The sequence below is a fragment of the Lissotriton helveticus genome (assembly GCF_964261635.1).
Source record: "Lissotriton helveticus chromosome 1_1 unlocalized genomic scaffold, aLisHel1.1 SUPER_1_unloc_13, whole genome shotgun sequence".
Classification (NCBI taxonomy): Eukaryota; Metazoa; Chordata; class Amphibia; order Caudata; family Salamandridae; genus Lissotriton; species Lissotriton helveticus.
In genome coordinates this window covers 1,041,758-1,064,970 of record NW_027611652.1, presented here as the reverse complement: position 1 = coordinate 1,064,970, position 23,213 = coordinate 1,041,758, and the positions used below count along the sequence as shown (strand labels likewise).

General features: G+C 47.6%; 1 protein-coding gene across 1 annotated transcript in view; it reads left to right on the top strand.

Annotated features, from left to right (window-relative positions):
- LOC144805522 (uncharacterized) overlaps positions 1-22,478 on the top strand; it is a 186,986-nt gene extending 164,508 nt beyond the window's left edge. Inside the window, 3 exon segments of the mRNA XM_078672058.1 lie at positions 4,984-5,911; positions 19,712-21,092; positions 21,095-22,478. Coding sequence (XP_078528184.1) covers positions 4,984-5,911; positions 19,712-21,092; positions 21,095-21,339 — 2,554 coding nt within the window. The 3' untranslated portion in view covers positions 21,340-22,478.
- Positions 22,479-23,213: the final 735 nt, after the last annotated feature.

Here is a 23,213-nt window from a genome sequence, read left to right as displayed (position 1 = left end):
TTTTGTGTTAAGCAGTCTTGTGAAGGTATTGCGCCATTTAGCCGTTTTATTTGTGAAGAATATCAGGTCGTTCACAATAGTGCCTTTATCTATGCTAACGTAGAGGTCGGAGATCAGTGTGTCTGGGTTATTTCTCAAGAAGTTATGTTTGAATTTTTTTGCTGCCTTTTTGGACAACTTAGTTGGATATTTTATGGTCTGGGCATTCGGGCCAACTGACTCTAAGTAGTTTTCGTCCATGTTTGCTCCTCTTCATTGGTCTTGTGGTGACTCTTCTCTATTTGACTGCGTGAGTTCCTTCTTCAGTTGGTGTTGTAATTCTCTTAAACTTAATTACTGGCTAATGGTAGTCATAATTATATCCAATATTATGACACTAGTATTATATAATTATATCAGGTGTTGAGACAAATAGGATTAGCTTAGTAATTGTGGTGAATTGTAGTAATCCTTGATATATTCCTGATATAGATTTTACTTCCCTGTAGTTTCATCTATATTCATTAGAATGTGCTCTCATCATACTGATTGAGCAACTAGCTCCATTTCAAGATGTCCGCCGATTTGGATGTTCTTCTGTGAGCTGCACCCTTTCTTTCTCTCTACTCTTGCCTTTGTCCTCTTTCCCTTTTCATCATCTGTTTGGGGTTAGCTCCTTCCTTCCCCTGAAAAATTTGTTAGTCCTCTTTCACTTGCTCCTGCCTCAGCATTGATGCCATTTTGAGGTCCTCTCTTTATACATCTGTTCTGTTTTGTTTGGGGTCAAGGATGGGTTCCTTCCATCCTGCCCCGGAGAAATTCGTTAGTCCTCTTTCCCTTGCTCCTGCCTCAGCATTGATGCCATTTTTAGGTCCTCTCTCTATATGCAGTAGGTGCTAACTTTCCTTGATTATTGTGGATAGTCAAGACAAGTTTGTCCTAGGCGCCCGCCATTTTAAGGTCAGGCACGCCGCTTCGGGATTTATCTTCCAACAATTTCAAAAAGTGCACTTATTTCAGTCCCGGCATGTGTTGTTTTCGCGATCGCCGAGATCCTTTTAAATAATTGCTAAGAGATGTACCTTCACTCCGCTTACGTTACCGCCCCTTGTCCTTGCCCGGTGCTGCCTCGGAGCTCAGCGCTCTCTTAACTCCTCGATCCCCTTCCTCCCGATCCATGGTACTCTCCGCTTCCATCCCCACTCCAGTCCCAGGGGCAGCGCAGAGGGTATCCTACTGTCGGCGCGGCGGATGTCTATGGCCGCAGATGCATTCACGGGGTCTGCTCTTCTGAGTGTCCTGAGTCCTCGCCGGTGCCAGTCGATCGTCGGTGCCACGGAGGATCGTCCTGTAGCCCTCTCGCGTCCTCGAGCTCCCTCTGCAGCTTTCGATGGTGGCAGTCTCGTCGTCCAGAGAGGGGCAGCTACGCTACACTGTGGTCGTTTTCTGCCCATCGTAGCAATTATTCTTCTTATGCCTCTTGATCTGCTGATATCTCTGTGTCCGGTGGGTTGTTGGAGGGGGGGGGGGGGGTTAATCAGGGATTTAAACTGTATAAAGTTATCCCGAACCCGAGGAACCCCAGGAGCTCTCGTAGTGAGCGGCCGTGTTGTTGGTCTGTGTTTCCACGGCTGTCCAGGGGGTGGAGGAAAATGTCAGCAATTTGTGGAGGTCCCTCTTTTGGGTGAGAACCACCCAGCTTCATGCAATACGGACTAGAGCAGGGGTCTTAAAACTGTGGGGCGTGACCCCCAGGGGGGCCGTGGAGCGATGCAAAGGGGGTCGCGCCTTCACAGTGTCACTTCTGCCCTGGCCTCCAGGGCTTCAGCCCCCCTCCTCCCCCATCCTGTGTCTCGGACCGGGCTGCTGCAGTGCAGCTCGCGCTCCTGGGGCCTCGGCTGGGCAGTGTCTGGAGTCTTATCTCCGGCCCGAGTTTTTCACAGGTCTTTAAAGACCATTAGCATATTTACATGCCTTTGTTAACTGATTACCAAAGCTTAGTTTTTTTATAGTTCCAGTACCCCCTGGGCCCCCACTCTGCCTATTCCTTACATTTGTCTTTTTACACTTACTGCTGTAGTGTGAGAATGCATTTAATTAAAAGAAATACAAGCATTTACAATGCAACGGTTTTGCCTTTGCAAAAGTTTGAGCTATTGGCATTGTAAATGACAAACTTTTTATTTATGTGTTGGTTTTGAAAACAGATAAATAAACGGCATTGTCATTTACAATGGCAATATCTTAATCTCTCGCAAATGCGAGACCTATTGCATTTTCAATGCAATAGGTCACGTATTTAAGCAAGTTTGTGCTATTGACATTGCAAATAATTTGTTTTATTTATGTTTCAAAAACCAAAACATAAATAAAAGGTCTCACACTGCTGACTCTGCCTTGAAAACTCCCACTGATGTCTCTCTCACACACACTGCTGTTTCGCACACACTGCTGTCTCTTATACACACTGTCTCTCACACTGCAGGTGTGGGTTGTTTCCAGCTCATCCCGGCTCTCACAGGCACCACCTCCGGGGATTGATAAACATGCAGGGACGTGCCTGCTTCGTGGGAGAGCAGACCAGCGGGATGTGCTAGCGCTGAGAAGCCATGTGACGAAGGATGCGCCTACCATGTAATCAAAGGTCGAAGTGCATTAAAAAGTATGGGAAGTGTGGAGGGGAGTGGATGCAGGGTCAAAGGCGTGGGTAAAAACACAAACTAGTGGGACCCTGGTGCAAAAAAAGGACAGTCTCGGCCCCGGTGCCACTGAACCTGCCGCACATTAATAGCTTCGGTCCTGAACACAGGACTTGTGATGCTGGTATAAAACACATAGAAGGAAGTGGAGGCGAAAGCAGGCCGTGGGCTTGTATTTACGACAAATGGGGCCATGATGGGTTTGCAGGGATGTGTCAGTGTCATTAACAACACACAACCAGAACCCGGGGACTTTGAGACGGCTTCTTGGATTTGCGCCACTGAACCAATACCTTGCATTCATAAAACGATCAGATGGGTGGAGATGCAGCTCATGGAAGTGTATTCAGTAAATGTAGCTAAGAAAAAACAAAGTTTTGTAAGGTAGGACTGCCTTATCAGGTCTACTCACTGGAGCCTTATGGCCTTTGTCTTTGAGTGACGGGACAAAACATGTAAAATAATCATTCTAATATAGACGGGCGAGCCATTTTGACACGGAAACGAGAGTGAAATTCCAAACTTAAACCTTGTTTGCTATGGTACAATTTTAGGTTAATTTGAAAGAAGCACTGAAAAACTTCACTAGAGTAAGGTAATAAAAAACTAATAAAGATTCCAACCCCCCAGACATGCTAATGTTGCAATCTGTCCTACCTCTGCGGCTTCTCGGTAGAGCTGCTGTGCTCAGGAGCTTCCAGCCCTGTTGCAGAATCTCTCGAGGTAACCCTGTGATTCTCGGCGCGTGCTTGCACAACTTTCACGACGCAGGCGACATGGCCGTACCCCGGGCCCTCCAGCTGCCCACCTGCGTGGGTCTGAATGGTCACCCCACACATTGCGCGAGCCACCTCTCACTCCAGCTCCCTGGGCGACTACCTCGCGTGCGTGCTCATCTCTTCAACTGAGTTTCTGCAAAGCCACCAACAGCTGAAACACCGTGCTTCAAAAGCAAGAGGCATGTAGCAAATGGAAGTTTACTACGTGCAGGTAGGTCTGCAATCAGAGGAAAACCCATAGAATTCCCAAAAACGTGCACTAGAACGGTAAAAAAAAACTGCAACCAGTTACGTGCACAGACATGTGGCTATGTCATGCTTCCCTAATAATTCACCAGAGAGTGTAGTGATGCTTTCTAGTTGTTGCACGTCATGTACCGACATGACGTGCGGCCGCCATGTTGAGGGCTGCGTGCGCAGCGCGCATTGAGAAGCGCGAAAGGCGGACAGGCAGCAGATGCGGCTCGGCGCTCTTTAGGTGACCTGTATTTAATAAAGACCCGTTTTCCATCTAAAGCTGTAGCGTCCTCATTGAGAGAAAGCTCTTCATTACAATGGCGACGAAGGTGGGATAGTAGACCCCCTGCCCCACAGAGAGCTACACCACCGAGGAAACAGCAACAACCGGTGGCCAGAGGGCCCACAGCAAGGAACAGGACCACGGGAAACCTGTTACCAGGAGGAGCAGGCGGTCGAGAGGTGACCAGCAGCCCCCACAGAGGTACAACATCCTAAAGAGCGTGGCAGAGCTCAGCAAAACCCAGGGGAAGGATTGTCAGCCCGAAGTGGTAGCTCAAGCCCCGGGGACGCCAAGCTAGCGCGCCTGAGCACGCGACGGCCCACCAGACAGGGAGAACCGCGCTGGATCCTCCAGGCAAGATCGAGGGGGCTGACGAAGGTAGTCCCCAGGCTCAAACAGGCAAGGTAGAGCGGGACAACACGCCAGGGAGTCCCAGAGGCCAAGGGAGCGCGCATCCCACGATCAAGAGCGAGAGAATGAGTGCGCAGGCGGGGTACGCGATGGCGCCAGTGCAGTTCCTGCCCAGACCAGGAGACCCGCTAATGAAGTGGGAGGACTGGAGGGAATACATCGACAACTTCATCGGAGTTTTGGAGGATGAAAATGAAGAACAATTCAACGCCAAGAGGAAGAAACGCATATTGTTGCTCAACCTGGGCCCAGAAGGCCTGAGAATTTACAAAAGCCTAGTGCCAAAAGAAAGAGGAAGCACCAACGGGGATGTGTATGCCCATGCCATCGAAGACCTGAACGAGCACTACAGGCCGGCGGTGTGTGTCTCCGTGGACAGGTTCAATTTCCAGCAAAGGAAACAGCGCACGGGAGAGACAGTAGAGGAATACGTTGCGGCCTTGAAGAGACTAGCGTCCACGTGCAAATATGATAACTGGGAAGAGGAGTTCATCAAAGATCAGGTGGTGATGCACACCACGAGCACAGCGGTGCAGGACAAGTTGTGGGCCAGTGGTGACACCACCCTAAAAGAGGTGATGGTAATCGTCAAAAGGGCAGAACTGGCGCGCAGATGCGTGGAAGCAACGAGGAAGGAGACAGCGCCCAACGCCATGGTGAACAGAATAGACGAGGAGGAGCCCCGCAGGGACTACAAGAACAAGGGTTCGGTGGCAAACGGGCCCAAGAAATGGCAAGGCAACCCAGGCCCTCCAGGGAAACAAGCGGGAAGTAGCAAGAAACTATGCTATCGGTGTGGGAGCTGGTTGCACGAGGCGCATGACAGGAAGTGCCCAGCATTCCGCACCAAATGTCTGTACTGCGGGATAGTGGGCCACTATGAGAAGGTGTGTCGGAGGAAGTCCTCGAAGAGCATGGTGAAGTATGTCGGGCAGGACAGCGAAGAACAAGAAGAGAGCGCAGAGGAAGACGTGGTCACAGTCATTTACATAGAAGACCAAGTACTAGGCGTGGAGGGCCAGGTGTTGAGCATTGACGGCAAGAGAACGATGAAACCGGTCTTGGAGATGCAGATTGGCGGAATACCGATAAAGGTTGTGGCTGACACCGGCTCACCCTACACCATCATCCAAAGAGCGGTGTGGGAGGAGAGTTTTGCACCACACCTAGGCCCTGAGCTGGAGAGGCTGGACATCCGCCCAGTGACGTACAACGGGTACCGCATTCCTATGGCCGGATTCAGACCATTGAACTTTGAATTCAGAGGCCGGTCAGCGTTCTGCAAACTGTACATATCGGAGAGAGGACCCTCGGTCCTAGGGTGGCTCGACCAAGGCGACCTGGGCATCAAGCTGGACCCAGGGGGCAAGAAACAGATACTACTCGCGGAACCTGGAACTTGGCCTGACCTAGACAAATGGAAAGAAGAGTACCCCAGGGTGTTCGGAGGCACAGTAGGAAGAATGGAGAAATTTGCGCACAAGATAGTCTTGAAGGACAATGCAGTACCGGTCGCCCACAAGGTGAGAAATGTGTCAGGATCACACTCTGCAGGATCCGCATGCAGCAACAATGCTCCACCTCCGGACCCTCCAAACACCCTGAAGTGTAAACACAGGGTGTTCAGACGATACGGTGAGGGAAAAAAACCCAAAAGGGGAAAAACCCGAAAGAATAAAGAGGAGAAGGAAGGGGCAGCAGGGATAAAGAAACTGGAAGACACAAGTACATAGGTTAATATGATTCTTAACACCTACACTCATATAATTCTCGCTAGACCACAACCCGTGGATTCATCTGTAGAGAACTGTGCACATACACCATACTGCTGTGTTTCCAGCCTTCCTTCTGTCCTGCATAAACATAAGAGAACGTATAAGACATAAGGCATAACACACCATCTACCTAAAACATTAGTTAATGCTAGTAACATACCCCCTAGCCATTACTCGGCTGACTCTGAAGAATACAGTTCCATAAGCGAAATAAGAAATGCACCAGGAAGTTGTAGCACACCAATACCAAGAGAAAAACAAGGAGAGCCTCTTTATTTACGCTGTATTCCTCCTTTGTTGCAAAATATTCGTAATTGTCACCAGCTCTTAATCAATACTCGAAGGTTAACCCAAACACGGCATGACGTAGTTCCTGCACTACAGTCATCCGCTTTGGTACTTAAATCCAAAGTGAACAAAAGGTCTAAGCACATCCCACGTCACTGTCTTCGTGACGGTAGTGTGGAGGTCCTAATCCCCCCCTGCACTCCGCCACTTGTGAATGTCCCACAATGTACCAACCCGCTGTTACTTCACAGCGTCTGTACCTCGGGCGGGTCTTTGGATTTCCAAGCCAGGATTACCGAAGCTCCACAGGAATCTCCAGGAACACAGAGGAGCGGCCGCTACCTCTGTCTACAGCAAAATCACGAGCCCTGTTTGTCAGGCTCCGCCCCATAGTATCCTGTGTTCCCGCCGGGGATTCTGGGAACAGTAGTTCTGAGACCAATGTTGATGGGACTTGTAGTCTAGGCAGGCGCGGTGACCTGCTATCTGACAAAATGTGCCTTTGGCGGTGAGGGATGCAGTGCAAGAAGAACTACAAGACCTGGAAAGGAAAGGGATCATCGAACCCATCACGTGCGCGGAGTGGCTCGCACCCTTAGTGGTAGTGAAGAAGCCCAGCGGGAAGATCAGGCTGTGCATCGACCTACGCGAGTTGAACAAGAGCATAGTGGTGGAAAAGTTCCCCCTGCCCGGATCGAGGAGATGCTGGCCAAAACCAGGGGAATCAAATTGTATTCCACCATAGACTTGACCTCCGCCTACCACCAGATCGCCCTTCATCCGGAGAGCCGAAAACTCACTTCCTTCACCACCCCATTCGGGTGCTACCAGTTCCGCCGCATGCCGTTCGGACTAGCCTCGGCGGCTGCGGTGTTCCAAAAGTTAATGCACCAGCTGTTTAAAGACACCGATGGAGTCCAATATTTCCAGGACGACATCCTGGTAATGGGACGAGACAGACCGGATCACGACGGCAAACTAGGAAAGGTGCTAAAGATCCTCGAGAGTAAGGGTCTCACAGCCGAATGGACCAAGTGCCGGATAGGAATGGAGTCCGTGACTTACCTGGGACATGAGATAGGGGTGCGAGGGGTCACCCGAAAGCAGACAATGTGAGAGCCATCTGCGAAGCGCCACCGCCTTCCAACAAAGAAGAAGTCCGATCGTTCCTCGGAATGGCGGAATATTATAGTAAGTTCGTGCAGCAGTTCGCATCCAAAACCCATCACATGAGGCAGCTGACACGAGACAACACAGAATTCTGCTGGTCGGAGGGAGCGCAAGGTGAATTCGAAATCATCAAAAGAGAGGTGGCAGGAGCAGTTCCACTACAAGGATATGACCCCCAAAGAATCACGGTACTAACCACGGACGCCAGCGACATGGGGCTGGGTGCCGTCCTTATGCAAGATCGAGGTCAAGGAAAAAATGGAAACGATCAGTTTTGCATCCCGCATGCCCAGTGAGACTGAAAAGAAGTACAGCGTAATTGAGAAGGAGATGCTGGCGGTCGTATGGGCCATGACCATGTTCAGGCAGTTCTTGTGGGGCACACGTTTCTTGTTAAAGAAAGATCACAAACCCTTACTGAAGGTGCTAACGTCCAGCGGCCACGCAAGTGCCACTCCACGGATCGCAAAGATGACCCTAAAACTGCTGGAATTTAGGTACGACGTGGAACACATCCCGGGCAGTAGGAACAGGGTGGCAGCCTACCTGAGTAGAGCAGCGGCCATGGATCAGAGTGGAGAGGACCAAGCAGGAGCAGAAGAAATGGTGGCACTCATGGAAGACCAAGAGAGAACCATAGGACATCAGGAATGGAGGCAGGCTTATGGAAAGGATCAAGTTCTTGAGGAAGTAAAATCATACATCACAGGAGGGTGGCCTGATAAAAGACTAACCCGTGGAGGCCTCAATCCATACTTCGAAGTCAGAGAAGAGTTGTCGATGGACGACCAAGGAGTGTTTGTATACAGAGGGGAAAGAGTCATCCCCCAGCAGAAATCATCCCCAAACTATTAGACATGCTCCACGAGGGACACTTGGGGATAGGAAAACTTAAACTGAGGGCCAAGCAAAACTACTGGTGGCCAGGGATGGACGTAAGGGCCGAGAGGCACGTCAGGGACTGCCCACAATGCCAAGGGGCAGACAAAATGCTCAAACCACTCCGCCCAGCCCTCGGCAAATTTGATCCCCCAAGGAATCCGTGGGAGGAACTGTCGGTGGATATACTGGGCCCTAGCCTGGATGTACACGGAGTCCAGAAGTACGTATGTGTCTTGGTGGATAGGTACTCGAAATGGCCTGAGTTGAAAATAGATGAGGCAATGGATACAGAAACCATCATAAAGTTCCTGGCGGACACTTTTGTGAGGGAAGGCATCCCGAAGTCCATCCTAAGCGACAATGGCCCCCAATTCAGGTCAGAGAAATGGAGCAACTTTATGCAAAGAAATGGGATCCTAGCAAAGCACACGTCCATATACCACCCGGCCGGGAACGGACTGGTGGAGCGCTTTAACAGAGTGGTGATGGGCTCTGTGCAGGCAGCTATCTCCAACAACAAGGACTGGGAAAGAGAGATTGAACGCATGGTGTGGGCGTACAGGATCACCCCCACAGGGAGAGGGTACAGCCCTTTCCAGATACTTAGGGGCCGCGAACCATTCACCCAGGACAACCGCGTGTGGAAGGAAAAAATCATAACAAGCGAATGGTCCCCTGCGGTAGTGCGAGCCAACCTGGAAAAAGCACAAGCCATTTACTCTAGACACTACAACGCCCGGAGAAATGTGAAAGAGGCAGAGCTGGAGAAAGGAGAATGGGTGCGAGTAAAATTGGCCACGCTAAGGAGGAAGGGAGAGAGCAAATACAGCAAGCCCCTGCAAGTCAAGGAAGTGATGGGTAGAGCGGCGTTGCTGAGCGATGGCAACGTGTGGTCACAAGACCGCATGGCAAGATGCAACAGAGTGCCAGGATGGGACTGAGGCGGAGAAGACCCAGAAGATGTGGAAGAAGGGTCTCAGGAACAAGAACGACCAGATGGAGAGTTAGAAGTGAGCAGAGGAGAACAGCGAGGAGAGAGAATGGACTATGGCGAGCAGGGATCAGTTAGGGAAGCAGAAATAAGCAGACGAGATAGAGGCGCCACGGCGCTTGAAGGTGGAGGAAGGAGCGAAGAGACGCAGGAAGGGGTGATCCCACCTGACCCCCTGAGACTTACACGGAGTGGTAGGGCGGTGACGAAGCCCGCAAGATTCCGAGACTTTGTTATGAACGACGGACTGAGTTATTGGTTTGTTTGGGAAAAAGGGGAGATATGTAGTGACGCTTTCTAGTTGTTGCACGTCACGTACCGACATGACGTGCGGCCGCCATGTTGAGGGCTGCGCGCGCAGCGCGCATTAAGAAGCGCGAAAGGCCGTCAGGCAGCAGATGCGGCTCGGCGCTCTTTAGGCGACCTGTATTTAATAAAGACCCGTTTTCCATCTAAAGATGTAGCGTCCTCATTGAGAGAAAGCTCTTCATTACAGAGAGACCTGTTTATTTCGCCCCGGACCCGGCGCTGGTACAGTCAGGGTCGAGGTGCCTGTAGCTAGGCTGACACTACGCAGACAGGTATTCAGAATCACACCCACAGCTTTAAGTAATGATTCCCGCTGATGTTCCTAGCTGCGGGTGTGAGGAGCAGGGGTGCGTTGAATGGTGCAAGTCTCAAGCAGGCTTGACATATCTTCGACCTTTGACCCCGTTAGTGCTCAGACACAGAAGCACGAGCAGTCAGTGGAAGAGACGGGGAAACACCGGACTCCACATTTCTTTCGGATAGTAATTCCAACTGCCTCCCTTGCTGTACATTCGTCTTTAACCCGCATCTCGTCCAGTCCAGTGCGTGTTAAAATGCACAATTACAGAAATAGCTTCTTTAAAGAGAAACCCACAAGCCAGTTAAAAAAAGTATCTTTGCATTAAGCCCAATTCTTTTCACAATAATCACAAACAAGCACATGCAAAGCAATGGAGGGGGGGTGGGAACGGAGACACGGACAGCGGGAGGGGGCGGGGGGCGGGGGAAGGCAGGACAGCAATACAGCCACGAGCCACGCAAAGACGGAAAACAAAAAGGACAGACACGAAAACGCACAACAATACAAGGAGACAACAGAACACCAGAACACGGAGGCAAAGACGAGGACGGAAACGTAAAACAATGCTGCTTACCTGATCGCAATTTGAAAGTACTTCCTGGCAACTTCAATCGCGCAGACCACTCCTGCAAAAGACACTTCGAAAAAGACCAAAACATGCCATTCTTGATAAGTTTACCAGGTGACTCCATGACACTGATAAGTTTACCAGGTGACTCCATGACACTGATGATGCAACACCAGCGGCGGCTCCTCTGCAAAGGCAAAGGAGCTCCGCCCCACTGCCTCAGTCAGCAGCTGTTTACTTTCAGCTACTGGCTGAGCAAGTGTGTGTTGGGAGGGGCGAGGCCAGGCATTAGGAGCGAGGAGGAATGAAGTGGTATTTGCACTCCTAAGTGCGCTTGTCTGTTTGGCCGGCCAAACAGGCATGCGCAGTTATTTTTCTCCAACCCAGCTGTATTGCACAGTAAGCTTCGACAAACAGCCTAGACTCCCTGTGCCTGAGCGAGCATTAGACCAGCCCACTCAGGCGAATTCCTGCACTGATCTCATGCTGTTGGTAATAAGATGATAGCAGAGCAAGGATTGCACATGTAGTCTCTGATGCTGTCCAAGTGTCTGCTGGGACCAGGAAGCAGAGGAACACCGAGGCGTGAGGCAGCCAGCAGCATCAGGTGGCTGACTGATGAAACACTGACTCCTAGGGCTCCCAGTACAGCTTTCATTAGAGGTATGGCAGCTAAACTAATGAGAGATGGAGCGTGAAAACTATCAAAAACACCCCATTCGATTTCCACGCCCTGAGCTTGATAATTACTTTTACACAGCACTACATACTACACTTCTGCCGTGTTTAGGCACTGTATGTCAGATGTTACCATCACCCAATTTTTTGGTACCCTGATCAGTTTTTGTTTGCCATTTCTTCCAACCTGTTGTATAAAAAAGCTTTGTTTCTGAAGAATTTCTTTCAATTATGTTTAAATATCCCTGTAGTTAAAATATCTGTTATTTAGACAAATAGTCGTGTAACATTTATATAGAGCTTACTATGACTATATGGGGCGATCATGTGCTTGCATACATGGATAGCACATGATAGCATGTAGGTATGGTGCGTGGCTTGAAGGGTTTGCTTTTGCTATGATCCTATGCCGGAAGTGCTTCCATGTTGGTGTGATGACCAGTTTTCATGTTAAGGGACTTAGCGCCGGGTAGTAAGAGAGCCGGGTAGTAATGCAGGTTATGGCTTCCGGTAAGTAACTCTGCGGGTCCCTCTTTGGTATTTCTTATGATCACAGTCCACTAAGCTGGTTTCCACATTGGTCCTAGGAAGGCACACTTTGGAGGGAGAGAGGTGGGAGTGGCCAGCCTTGTTGACGTTTGGTGTCCAGGTCTGCGTTCAAGAGAAGAGAGTTTATCTGCACTCCAAATCAGCCACATTCAGCACCAGGCAACAGCGCGCGCCGCCTCGGACGACAACACTCAGCAAGTCTCTGAACAGTAGAAGCAACAACCATCCTGTGCAGAAATAGGTTTCCAGGGCAAACTGGCTGCGCCCGAGCACGGCCAGCGCCGACATGTTATCTACGGCTGCTCCCAATGTGGTACCAATCAGGGCTTGAATGAATCACGCCAGTGTGGGAAACAGGACCCGGGGGCTGTTTCTTTCATTCATAGGGAGGCCAGCCCTGCCGCCGCCTGGACAAAGACACCCCGCCCACCAGACCCCCGGAGCAGGACCACGGGGTGGCAGGGAGGGAGCCGGGAGCAGCACGAGGGAGCTTGAGCGTCTGCAGTCTGAAGTGAAGGAAGGAAGGGGATGCCCTTTGTGTTCACTGGGGGCTGAAGAGTATTAGAAAGCCCCCCGGAACATAACCCCGGAGAGGTGTCTCTTCACAAGTCAAGCTGCAATCACTGAGATTTATAGGCAAAGTGTGGTTGTGTTAAAAAAAAATGCATGTTTATTATACACAAATCCCAGTATAGGGGTGGAGGGGGGGGGGCTTTCAGTGAACACAAATACACGTGAAAGTGTGCTATTTAAGGGCTCATACATGAGTGAGGCTCAAGTATAAAAATCATTCCACAGCGCGTCGCCCCTCAGTTACAGTTCTGTCTCTAGCGCCGTGAGGCATTTTGCTCCGCTAGATATGACTGTACTAATCCAATAACCTTGACGAGTTCGTCTCACATGCGGCGATCGTTTTAATGTAGCGGTACAGAAGCCCATTGCAAATCATGCGCTTCCATGCGTCCTCGAGGGAATGAAGCGCTATGCAACGCTTCCAGCAGTTCACTTGATGAGTGTTGCAGCCAACTAAACAATATGCAAAGCCGACCTACGAAAATGGCGGCGTGACTTTACGACAACTGACAGGAAAAAACGAGCACCTACGGGCACATGGACAGTTGGAGGGGGGCGGGAACGGACAGTGGGAGGGGGGCGGGAACGGGCACACGGACAGCGGGAGGGGGGCAGGAACTGGCACACGGACAGCGGGAGGGGGTCAGGAACGGGCACACGGACAGCGGGAGGGGGGGCGGGAACGGACAGCAGGGCATCGTGCAACCCACCACTGAAAACAACACTTTCAAAATGGCCAAAACAAACATTTAAAAAAAAAACACTGCCCACCGCCGCAATGACGATTGCAAGGGGGCGGAGAGGGAAAAAATGTATGGAACGCCCACGAATCGCCTCGGACAATGACGGACGCCGCTCTCTTCCAATGGCTAGCCTCCATTTATGGAGCTAGCCAATGGAAAAGAGAGGCGGGACAAAGGCACATACTGTTCTCAAAAGATTTCGCCTGCACGAACGCTGCTGTGCAGTGGATCGCCAGGCGAAACCTAATAAAGTTGGGTTGCCAAAAGAAACATGCCTGCTATATGTTGTTTAAAGATCTTGCAGAGACCTGCTCTTGACACTAAATTGAGTTATAAAATAAAAAAGTATGTATTAATTAGTTATGTGACTTTTCTGTCTTTATTCTCTTTAATTTTTAGTCATGGATCATTGAGGCACCTCTAGAACACAATTAAAGTGCTTTCTATTTATATTTGCTGTTCTAAGTATTCACAGATAAGTGCAAAAAATACAGCTGTATGTGACTGCTTATTTCTGGGCCATCAAAATAATGAGCTGGTAACCCTAATCATTTGACTGGAAGTTTGTTGCAGGATCAGCACATTATTTATTTCCTCCACCCTCGAACCCTGATTAATGCCATTATTGCAATAGTTTAACTTATATCTGAAACCCTACGCTTTAAGTTTCCGGGAATGCACCCTGCTTTCAGACTACTCACTTCTCATTCTCGCCTTCACTTTCACGTTCACCCTGCACTCCCAGCGATCACAATGCACTCACACTGATCACCATGCACTCGTAGCAATCACCAGGCACTCATATCGATCACAATGCACTAACACTGATCACAATGCACTCACACTGATCACAATGCACTCACACTGAACACCATGCACTCATAGCAATCACAATGCACTCACACTGATCACAATGCACTCCCACTATTCACCCGCTCACCCTGCACTCCCACTGATCACCATGCACTCACACTGATCACCATGCACTCACACTGATCACCATGCACTCACACCTATCACCATGCACTCACACTGATCACATGCACTTACACCATTCACCCGCTCACCCTGCACTCACACTGATCACCATGCACTCACACCAATCACCATACACTCACACCAATCACATGCACTCACACCATTCACCCGCTCACCCTGCACTCACAGTGATCACAATGCACTCACACTGATCACAATGCACTCACACTGATCACAGTGCATTCACACTGATCGTCATGCACTCACAACATTCACCGACTCACCCTGCACTCACAGTGATCGCAATGCACTCACACTGATCACAATGCACTCACATCATTCACCCGCTCACCCTGCACTCACACCAATCACCATGCACTCACACCATTCACCCGCTCACCCTACACTTACCGTAATCACAATTCACTCACACTGATCACCATGCACTCATGCCATTCACCCGCTCACCCTGCACTCACAGTGATCATAATGCACTCACACTGATCACAACACACTCACACTGATCACCATGCACTCACAACATTCACCCACTCACCCTGCAGTCACAGTGATCATAATGTACTCACAGTGATCACAATGCACTCACACTGATCACCATGCACTCACAACGTTCACCCGCTCACCCTGCTGTCACAGTGATCACTCTGCACTAAAAATTTGCTTGCATTGTTCACTCTGTACCTCACCCTGCAGTCACACGAGCACACTTCTCACCCTGCACTCATGTGACACTCCACTCACCTGTCCCCCCCTTAATGCTCAATCTGTAGCTCACTCAAACAAGGCCATTACTAACCATGCACTAATTCGTCCCACTCTGCACTTACAGCCGATCCCAAATTCATATGGTCACCTCACTCACCCTGCAGTCACTCCTTTTACCCTACTCTCACACTGTTGCATTGCTCACCGTGCAGTCACATGGGCACTCTTGTCACCCACACAGTGCAGAAGGTTAAAGTGCCTGGTACAAAGAAGATGTACCATGCACATCACAGAACTGAGTGTGAGTAAACTATGAGTAGCGCTATAAAAAATTTAAATGTTTGTCGGACAGGTGCTATAGAGAGATGAGGTGAATTGTTGGTGAGTGGTAGTGAGGGAATTCATGGAGAAGGTGGAAAGACTGTTGCACCGTGTGCGACCAGTGCTTGGACAAGCCCTGGCTGGGAGTGTTAACCCTCCCCTGAAGTTCGGGTCTAGTGGATCCCCTGCTTCTGCCTATTATTTACATTTGTAGGGCGCTACTGTTACCAAAAGGTGTCCTGGGGCTAATAACCATCTGCCTGCAATGTGAGAGAGGGATCCAGGGTTGGGAGAGGAGAGAAGAGAGGGATGGAAGGAAGGCGGTGAGAGGAAAGGGGCATGGGTAAACTGCTTAACTCTGCACAAGACCGCCACGGTTTAAATGTACCCTTGCTGCTCCCGGCCATGGCCAGGTGAGCTTCTAATGTGGCAGCGCGTATTCCTGAGGATTGGGAGGCCCTTCACAGAGGTTGACTAGACATCTTTCTGATGTTAATTGCTGTATTTTGGTTATAAACTGTTACTGATCGGGTAAAATCTTTCCTCAGTTTTACTATGTTTAAAAAAATTCTAAATAATAAAGCAATGCTACCCCAAAATACGCAGCATCATAGAACATTATTTACATTTTCTACTCACACAATTTAGTCAAGCCTGTCGCATAATTTGGTCCTTACCTTCCTCATAACCCAGAGGTTTAGACATTTTTGTCAGGAGGGGGTCCTTACGCTTGAAAATGTTGACAGGGGGGTCTCGGCATCCAAAACTTTGAAGACCTCTGGACTAGAGGGTTTGTGTCTGCGCAGGATGAGTCACATTCTGATAGCAAAATGGAGGACCTTGTCCAAAGCGGATAGATGTTACAAAGGTTTAACATCTTCAGTTATGACAGATAGAGAAAGTCCATGTACCTCGAGGTGCTTGAAAAGCTTACTGCACTCTGCTGGTGCAGGCTGCATGTTTATTCTCTAGTTGGCGTTTGCCAGGGCATGTTCAGATACAGTGGTTGAATTAAATCTTGGAGCAGCACTTGTAGCATTGAATTTTGGAGTCTTGTAGTATGTGCTGGATGCCGTAGAACTGTCTTAATGTTCCACAGAGCTCAGAAAATCCAGACTCACCATCCTCTCAGAGCACGAGGTCTGTGGCTTGACCAGTAGAACTGCAATAAAGAAGATGACCTAGACCAGTTCTACCTCTCCCGACCTTTGAACTGATCATTGAGGAACGAAGCCCTTGTCTGGAAGGAAGATATGCACAAGGCACAGCTGACCGAAGCCTCTGCCTGGAATGAAGATCTGCACAAGGCACAGCTGACAGAAGTCCTGCCTGGAATGAAGATCTGCACAGGACGCAGCTGACGGAAGGTCTGCCTGGAAGGAAGATCTGCACAGGGCACAGCTGACAGTAGTTCTGCCTGGCGGTGACCTCAACGCAGTGAGAAACCCACAAACCAAAAGATCCTTCAAGCCCAGCTAGCCAGACTGGACGCAATGTACACCAAATGCCTGATTTATATTTCAGCGGATGGTTTATTCCATCACAAATGTGACAGGTATCCTGCCCGCCCCATTAAAAATGCATTACATCCTGTGGCAATTATAATAAGGCAGACAGGATATCTGTCACGTTTTGATAATGCCTTGGCGTCATTTGCAGAGTTTTACTCTGCGGAACTCCATGAAGTGTCAGGGAAACTCTGTCGCACTCTGCAAACTTCCGCTAGTGGCAGAGTTTAAGTTGCACTGCTCGTACTGATTTTTAGTGCCAGGAATTTAACCCCCACTGTAAAATCAGCACGAACAGGACTACGCGTCGTTCCAGAGGGCGCTACTGCCTCTGCCTCTCTAATTGATATTCTAATCGAATGGCAGCTTCATCAGCGAGAATGGCAGATTTTAACACTCGAGTGGTCGTGACCTGTCGTGACCTCCTTCAATGAATTATCTCGCCAGGAGGAGGTTTAGCGCGTATTTTCTCACAAGCGCTCGCCACCTTACCGTTGACGAACTGCTTGAGAAAAGAACTCCGTTCTGCACGGAGTTTTTTGGACCAACTCCGCACAGAGTGCAGAGTGGGCAAAACTTTTGGGGTCTGCCGGCAGAGCGGAATTCTTCACCCAACCCTAGCTTTGAGGCAATAATCTGTTGGACAAACTCCTAACTAGGCGCTTTGTCTGCAATAAGTGTTGTAGAAGAAGTGAGATCCATGGCCTTGTGAGTATGAGGCAATTATCTGACTTCTGATGAACCCCACAGAGTGAGTGCACAGCCAGAGGGCAGTAGGGGGGGCCTAGGACATGAAAAGGTGGGAAAAAGAGTAATATGCACACATCTGCTGCGAGGATATGTCAGGTAAATTATTGGTTGTGATGGATTCTCTATAAGTACTAAATGACTGACATCGTTGAATATTAAATTATATGAATCAACTTTTGTTTGCCTTATCAGCGCTTATAATGTATAGGATGGGCCTTACAGTGAACCCCTCTCTCTGTTTTACACAAAAGCCCTGGAAGGAGCTGCATCTTACAGAACTTTATCTACTTTATTAAGAATGAATTACTTGCTTTTTAAAGTTGTCTTTCAGGGCCAGGACCAGGCTCTGTAAGTTGCACTAGTTTCAGGGAGATGGACAGATGTTATGGCGATAGGAAACCCCCCTCAACTCACAATAATGTTCCAATCTTCCAGGTTAGAAGAAACCAGAAATGCTTGAACCAAGGGAGCTGTTGAAAGTGTCAAAGGTGACTTATGAACAGCGAGTAAAGACAGGAGTTGGTATTTGAGATGGTCTTAAGTGAATAGGAAAGGAACGAGAAGAAGTGTGTGAATGGAGTTACTTTTGTTGTATACTTCGTGAAGAGTTACAGAAAATTTTGTAGCACTTCCTGATCCATCTCTTTTTCTAAAATCTATTGTTGTTTAAATGAAATCTTGACCCTATGTGTATATCTTAAGCTATACCTCAGGCACTTGGGTGCTTCGTGAGCGCCCATACTTTGCTAAGTTATTCTGTAAACACTGGTAAATCACCTCCTTTTAAGACATTAATGAGATGTCACCAGAACTTTTAGTTAAATATCTGTGTATGATGAAATATACCTTGCTAAGTTTCAAAAGTGATAATGAAGAAGGGGGACATTTACTAAGAAATTGCACTGTGTTTGCGTCACAAAAGTGGCACAAAATGGCGCAAAATCTTTTTTTCCTAATTTACTTTCCATCGCTAAACTTGCTTAGCACTGGAAATAACATTAAAGTAATGTAACTGCGCATAGCATTGTTTCACATTACTTTGTGCCATGGGGGCCAAGGGTGGTGCATGGGTGTTCTCGTGCAACCACAAAACTAGGTGCAAGGAAGGAGAAATGCTTTCATTTCTCCTTCCTTTTCTGACTTTGCATGTGTGCTGCACTGTGCAACACGTATACAAAATGGTAAAAGCTTTCCCTCGTGTCGAGGCATAGTAATTTGTACAGGAAGGGTGTCCTCCCTGTACAAAACCCATGCTGGACTCACAGACACACACACGCTAGCGCTCTGGTGCTAAGGTGTATGCTTGGCGCAGGGCCGCTGTAATCAGTGCCGACGCAAGGGAAAGCGAAGGAGAGAGCCGTATCTTTGAAAATATGGTGCTCTCCTGTTCCCTTCCTGTCGCGCCACGCAGCGTAGCCTCGCGGAGGAGGGTTGCGCTGCATTGTGTGGAGATTTGGTAAATCTCCCCTGAAATGTCTGTTACAATCAGTTAAACATTGTGAATTCTCATTCCATTATGTTTCCATTTAGTAATTTTAAATATCTTTACATCCAACAGAAAACAAGCCTTGAATGAATGAAATGACCATCAAAAATGAAGCGAATGCTGTAAATCTTCAATAATAGCAGAAATAACGAGCTTCAGTATTCAGGAAAACATCAGCGCAGTCGGCGACAGAGGAACCTGGACATAAACTGACAGATTCCGGGTGAAGCATCAAGGGCAGTTCAGTGATTGTAAGAGTCTGAGCTGTGCACCTCCACGCCACAAGACGAAGAAATGACCTTAGGAAAATTAAGGCAACAACAATAACAAACCACCTCCTGTATAAACAAGTGTCCAATACCAGCTTTGATCATGGGGTCGGTATGATGTGATTACCACAGTGCTTCGTTTTATAAAATGATGACAAGCCATCATTCCGTGCTCTAGGTGAATTGTAAACTCTTTCTGGCCAAACCACAGTAACAAGCGGAAAGCACAACAGAGCGGAGCCGGACAACTGACGGGTAAAGGAAAGAGGAGTTTGTCTATCTACAATACAACAGACTGTCCCAATTTGCACCGGCCAGAAGGAAGATACATCTTTACCCGCAAGCGTGCATAGCCATAATCCAATCTAAAGGCACAATCGCCTACAAAGACACCTTCTACATATTAGGAGTGTGGCAAATATTTGGTGGCTATCGCATTTTATTGTTAAAACAGAAATCAAACGTGGAAAATACTGCACACATATAAAGTGTGTGAGAAAAAGCCAAGTGCTTTATCAGCCATGTCGGCCCATCAGGAAATGCAGTCATGGGATTTAGACAAATATATACCCGACCCACAGACACTAACCAAGAAAGAAGAATCACACACATGCAGCAAGAGCTTTAGTTTGTCATCACAACTCAAGCTTCATCAGCAAACCTACACAGGAGAAACAACATTCAAGTGCAATGAATGTGTAAAGAGCTTTAGTCACTTATCAAGCCTTCAAAGCCATCAGCGAACACACACGGGGGAAAAGCCATTTAAATGCAGTGAATGTGTGAAGAGCTTCAGTCGCTTATCAAACCTCCAACAACATCAGCGAATACACACAGGGGTAAAACCATTCAAGTGCAGTGAATGTGCAAAGTGCTTTAGTCAGTTATCACACCTTCAAAGACATCAGCGAACACACACGGGAGAAAAACCATTCAAGTGCAATGAATGTGGGAAGACCTTTAGTTATATATCAGAACGAAAACATCATAATCGAACACACACGGGGGAAAAACCATTCAAGTGCAGTGAATGTGGGAAGAGCTTTAGTCAGATATCAGCACGAAAAAGTCATCAGCGAACACACACGGGGGAAAAACCTTATAATTGTAGTGAATGTGACAGTAGTTTTCGCCACTCTTCAGCATTAAGGGTTCATCAGCGAATACACACAGGGGAAAAACCTTATCATTGTAGTGAATGTGACAGTAGTTTTTGCGACTCTTCAGCATTAAGGAAACATCAGCGAACACACACGGGGGAAAAACCGTTCAAGTGCAGTGAATGTGGGAAGAGCTTTAGTGAGATGTCAGACCGAAAACGTCATCAGCGAACACACACAGGGGAAAAACCTTATAATTGTAGTGAATGTGACAGTAGTTTTCGCCACTCTTTAGCATTAAGGGTTCATCAGCGAATACACACAGAGGAAAAACCGTTCAAGTGCAGTGAATGTGGGAAGAGCTTTAGTCAGATGTCAGACCGAAAACGTCATCAGCGAACACACACAGGGGAAAAACCTTATCATTGTAGTGAATGTGACAGTAGTTTTCGCCACTCTTCAGCATTAAGGGTTCATCAGCGAACACACACAGGGGAAAAACCGTTCAAGTGCAGTGAATGTGCAAAGTGCTTTAGTCAGTTATCACACCTTCAAAGTCATCAGCGAACACACACTGGAGAAAAACCATTCAAGTGCAGTGAATGTGCAAAATGCTTTAATCACTTATCACACCTTCAAAGACATCAGCGAACACACACGGGGGAAAAACCATTCAAGTGCAGTGAATGTGCAAAGTGCTTTAGTCGCTTATCACACCTTCAAAGACATCAGCGAACACACACGGGGAAAAACCATTCAAGTGCAGTGAATGTGTGAAGAGCTTTAGTCACTTATCAGACCTACAAAGACATCAGCGAACACACACAGGGGAAAAACCATTCAAGTGGAGTGAATGTGGGAAGAGCTTTAGTCAATTATCAATGCTACGAAAACATCAACAAACACACACAGGGGGAAAGCCACTCAAGTGCAATGAATGTGGGAAGAGCTTTTGTCGACGATTAGAGCTACAAAGTCATCAGTGAACACACAGGGGGAAAACATAGAAGGGCACTGAAAGTGAGAAGGGCTTTTGTCAATTTTCGATCCCACACAGCCCTCAGTGAATACACTCCTTCATTTAACTCACATGGAAATAATCCTAGAGATGCAGGGACTCTGGAATGAACTTAAGAACATCAAAAATAATATTGACCCATCTGAGGACATAGACAAGAGCAGAACAGTGCAGTTATTGTGAGAGGAATGAATTATCGAAAAAGATAAAATTCAAATTATGTAGGACATTGAAATACCAGATGATAAAAGACCCTGATAGCAGTAAAGAAGAAAATCAGATAACAGTATTTGCAGAATTATAAAAGTGTTTGTTTCCAGTGATTGTTCACTTCCGTACACATAGCAAAGTGACATTATGTACCAGGATACACAGTGGGAGACAAGCACAATGTGGATTAAAAGAAAAGAAACATTCTTGATTTTTATTTGGTGAAGAAGAGATACAAAGGAAAACATTCAATCGCCCCTGACCACACTACCTGTAAAAGCAACACTGAACAATACTGGGTCTAACAGCGGTATTTTCAGCTAACTTGTCGGATTAGTACTAAAACCTATAAATCCAACACACCCAGAGTGGACATGTTGTCAAGGCTCTGGAGATGGAAGCTTCGTTGGTAAAATGCATGTATTACTATTAACAAATGCCACTGCAGTGTCTGTAATGAAATAAAGCGAAGCACAGGTGTTATTTTTAGATATAAAGGAGCATATACCTTGTTTTTAAGTAACGTTTGCTGCATCTTTTACACACTGTTATCGGTTGATGGATCTGCTTGTGACTCAGGCCTTATTACTAAGTGCGACCCATGGCTCCTCTCCGACTTGGCTCTCTCTATTCATTTTGTGACTTGCCAAACTCTACTTTGTACCAGAATTGAGCCACTGTAAGCAGCAGACTCAGTTTCAAAACAAGAAATATAAAATAATGTAAAAATAATTTTTCGGTTATAGTTTTTTTACATCATGTGTTTTTCCCACTATCAGTTTGTAACTACACTCGGAATTGACTGAAAGTGTAAATATTTTTAAACAGAGATGTGGAACTTGGAAATTACATTTTTAAACAGTTTTCAGCGAATAAATAAAATGTGCTTTTAATTTGCGCTTGTTTCCTGACATTATTCTTTATCCAGCTCCTAAGCCCCAAAGTGTTTCACATTTACAATGTATTAAGCAATAGAAGGACTAGTTTTGTGAAGTTCTCTGTTCCTCTCTTGCGCCACTCACACAAACAAACACTCAGATGCCTGTGCCTGCAGTGCTGGGGCACAAAGTAACAATTACCAGTTGCAGGCTAAGGATCTAGGTGGAACTGAGTCCTGTTTCTAGATAATAGTACGGGGACCCCTTCAAACTGTGGCTACCCTCCGACTTGTGCCTTTCTGATAAAGCAATAGTGAAATTGAATAATTTATGATGAATTGAAATAAGAGAAAGAGTAGAACAGAGCGAGGTGCAGGATATATTAAAGAAAATGAAAAAAAGAGATACAAGACTTTACCCTGTTCTGTGTACTAGCACTTTACGTAAACACATTGTGCTGTGCGTTGTGAGCAGGCTGTCACGCCCTTTGTATGTAAATGAGCTTCTGTGACCAGACACCCCAGGTTCCCATCTCTTCTAGTGCGGATGATAATGTGAGCACTGTAAGGAAATCACAAACTAGGACTATATTGAGAAACAATCGGCTTCCAGGTCACACTGCTGTTGTTATGTAGTTCTTTATTAATTCTGTTTCATTTACTTTAATTTGCAGCATTCCTCCAGGCTACTTTTTCTCAGTATTACACTTCAGGTCGCTCATTTGTCGGCATGGGTTTTGTCCTCACACTAGTCT